The sequence below is a fragment of the Micromys minutus genome (assembly GCF_963924665.1).
Source record: "Micromys minutus genome assembly, chromosome: 4".
NCBI classification, from domain to species: Eukaryota; Metazoa; Chordata; class Mammalia; order Rodentia; family Muridae; genus Micromys; species Micromys minutus.
Genome location: NC_137973.1, coordinates 28,336,087 through 28,339,284, shown reverse-complemented (window position 1 = coordinate 28,339,284; position 3,198 = coordinate 28,336,087). Strand labels below are relative to the sequence as shown.

At 50.3% G+C, this 3,198-nt stretch overlaps 1 protein-coding gene across 1 annotated transcript; it reads left to right on the top strand.

The window, feature by feature from the left end:
* Nucleotides 1–220: 220 nt before the first annotated feature.
* On the top strand, nucleotides 221–2,158 carry KPRP (keratinocyte proline rich protein; the record flags this gene model as incomplete). The annotated part of the gene is made up of 1 exon (XM_080915711.1): nucleotides 221–2,158. The coding sequence occupies one exon, from the start codon at nucleotides 221–223 to the stop codon at nucleotides 2,156–2,158; it is 1,938 nt and encodes a 645-aa protein (XP_080771837.1).
* Between the last annotated feature and the right edge of the window lie 1,040 nt (nucleotides 2,159–3,198).

The following is a 3,198-nucleotide window of genomic DNA, read 5'->3' as shown; positions in this document are numbered from 1 at the left end:
CAGCCAGGGCAGGGGGGGCAGGTCTCATGAATCATAGTGACTAGCATGGGCTCATCTAAGTCAGTAAGGATCCTTGGGTGAAGGTTGAAGGCACATAAAGAAAAGCCAGAGAAAACTCCATGCTTCTGGTTCTAGATCCCAGCTCCTCGCTCCCATCTCTCAGCCTCCTGACCCTAGTTTCTCTACCCTCAGGTCTTGCTCACCCATCTGCACCAGGACCATGTGTGACCAGCAACAGATTCAGTGTTGTGTCAAGGGTTCCTCCTTTGCTCCATCACAGTTTTCTTATGCAAACAACCAGGTATTGGTGGAAGCTCCATGTGGGGTGCAGATTCTGGAATGTGTTGCACCAGTCCCAGTTCAAGTTTCTCAGACTCCATGCCAGTCCAGTACCACTGAGGTGAAGAGCCAGGCTTCATGTAAGACCACGAAAACTAAATGCCAGGCCCCAAGCCAGTCAAAGACCACCCAGGCGAAATGTCAGACCACTGAGATAAAGTGCCAGGCTCCCTGCCAGACTCAGGTTTCCTGTGTTCAATGCCAGGCTCCAAGCCAATCTCAGGTTTCCTACGTGCAAGTTCCACAACCTCCTCAGACCTACTACGTAGAGTGTGCTCCAGTGTATTATACAGAAACTCGTTATGTGGAATATCCGGTTTCAACCTACATGCCTGCTCCAGCTCCTCGGCCTGGCTACACTTATGTAGAATGTCCCTCATTGGGCCAGGGAAGTTTCTCCACTCAGTACCAGTATCAGGGCTCCTATGGTAGCTGTGCTCCTCAATCACAGTCACGGGGTTCTTACAGCAGCTGTGACCCACAGCACCAGTCTCAGGCTTCCTACAGTTACTGTGAGCCCCAGTTTCAGTCCGGACCCTCCTATACCAGCTGTGGGCCCCAGCGCCAATCACAGGCTTCCTGTGGTGGCTGCACCTCCCAACTCCAGTCTCGAGCATCCTACAGCAACTGCTCTCAGCGTAGATCCGGGGCTTCTTTCAGCACCTGTGCACCTCAATGCCAGGCACAGGGCTCCTATGGAAGCTTCACTGCACAGCGTCGGTCTCAAAGCACTAGCCGATGCCTCCCTCCCCGTCGGCTCCAGCCTTCTTATCGCAGCTGCTCTCCTCCAAGATATTCCGAGCCCCGTTATAGCAGCTGCCTGCCATCCAGGTGCTCTTCAGGTTCCTACAACTATTGCACTCCACCCCGCCGCTCAGAGCCCATCTATGGCAGCCCCTGTACTCCTCGGGGTCGACCTTCAGGCTGTTCTCAAAGATGTGGACCCAGATGCAGGATAGAGATTTCCTCCCCTTGCTGCCCAAGGCAGGTTTCCCCGCAGAGGTGTCCTGCTCAGATTCCTCCCATCAGAGGAAGATCCCAGAGCTGTCCCAGGCAACCCTCTTGGGGTGTCTCCTGCCCAGACCTGAGGCCATGCGCAGAACCACACCCATTCCCAAGACCTTGTAGGCCACAGCGTCTTGAGCGGTCTCCAGAATCATCATGGCAGCGGTGTCCAGTTCCTGCACCACGTCCTTATCCTCGTCCAGATACATGCCCAAGTCCAGAACCCCGCCCTCGTCCACGACCACAGCCATGCCCAAGTCCAGAACCCTGCCCACGTCCACGACCACGTCCAGAGCCATGCCCAAGTCCAGAACCTCGCCCATGTCCTCCATTGAGGCGATTTTCAGAACCCTGTCTGTATCCAGAACCATGTTCAGTTCCTCAACCAGTACCACGTTCAGCACCACGCCCGGTGCCACATCCACGCCCAGTTCGCTGTGAGAACCCAGGTCCACGTCCGCAGCCCTGTCCTCGTTCACAACCTCGTCCAGAACCAATGTCACGTCCAGTGCCCTGCTCCAGTCCAGAGCCTTGTGGGGGACCCATTCGTTGTCCCAGTCCCTGCTCAGGTCCCAATCCAGTTCCTTACCGCCAAGAACTAGGCTGTCATGAATCTAACCCGTGTCGCCTGGATACTGAAGGCCCGAGCTGTGGCCCATATAGGTTGAGTCAAAGGCAAGAGAGTAATGGCAGCTGCGGATCTGGTGATGTATTTTCAGGATCACATGGTCTAAGTGGTTGTGGAGATCAAGGAAATACCTATGGTGGCATGAACTGTGGGGCTTATGGTGGAGCAAAGGGGGCCTACTTTTAAACAAAAGCATAGCTCAAATGCTCCTGCATTAGGTTCTTTAGAGTATTTCCCCCTCTTATCTAGCATAATTTTTCCATAGACATCGAAGTGGTTATCCAAACTCCTCGCATGTCACCTCAGGTTCTACACCTGAGTCCCTGACAACATTCCAGGCTTATGTCTCAATCCCTCTTTACACATAGCTTTAATTCTAACTAGACCAGCTTGGCCACTATGGACACTCCTTGGGTGTTCCCCTTGACAGTCCCCAGATGCTCTTGTCTCTACAGAGGCCTCCTCAGCCTGTCCCATTTCTCACCTATTTTCCAGGATCTAGAATTGTACCTGTCTTTCAATAATTCACCCTTGAGTCCTTCTGCTGCTGCTGCTGCTGCCTGTTTCCACCCATAGGATCCGATTCTGACTGCCTAGAATTCACTACACCTAATGCCATTCATTTAGGAAGTGCTTTTCAACACTCTTGAATTATTAACTTCTCTCTGCCTTTTCTGCCCAACTAGATTACAAATCTTCCTCCTAGAGAAGCTAGTACATTCTTAAATCTTTGTGCCCATCTTAGATCAGGTAGTAATTGAACAAGGTTATGGTTGGCAGCTTGAGTCATGCTCTGTCCTGTTGGGAAAGTATAGGAACTGGGTCAATAAGAGGATACCTAACAATAAAAACTTAATAAATTCACAGCCTGTGTCCTGAATAATGCCTGTTCTTTATTTGATGCCACTTTGCTGAAATGAAGCATCTTTTTACACCAGGGTAAAATACATATGACAAAATTTACCTTCACAGCTATGTTGGAGAGTGCAGTTCAGTGGGATTAATTATACACACATTGTTGTATTACTATTACCACCATTTATCTGTCCTAAAGGACAAAAAAACACAACACTCCATTCTCCACTACCATTTAGCCACTACACAATACCATTCCACTGTCCATCTTTTAACATTTGATACTATATGTGTCATGGGTAGACTTATACAGTATTAGTACTTTTGTGACTGGATTATTTCACTTAGCATGAAGTTCTCCAGGTTCATCT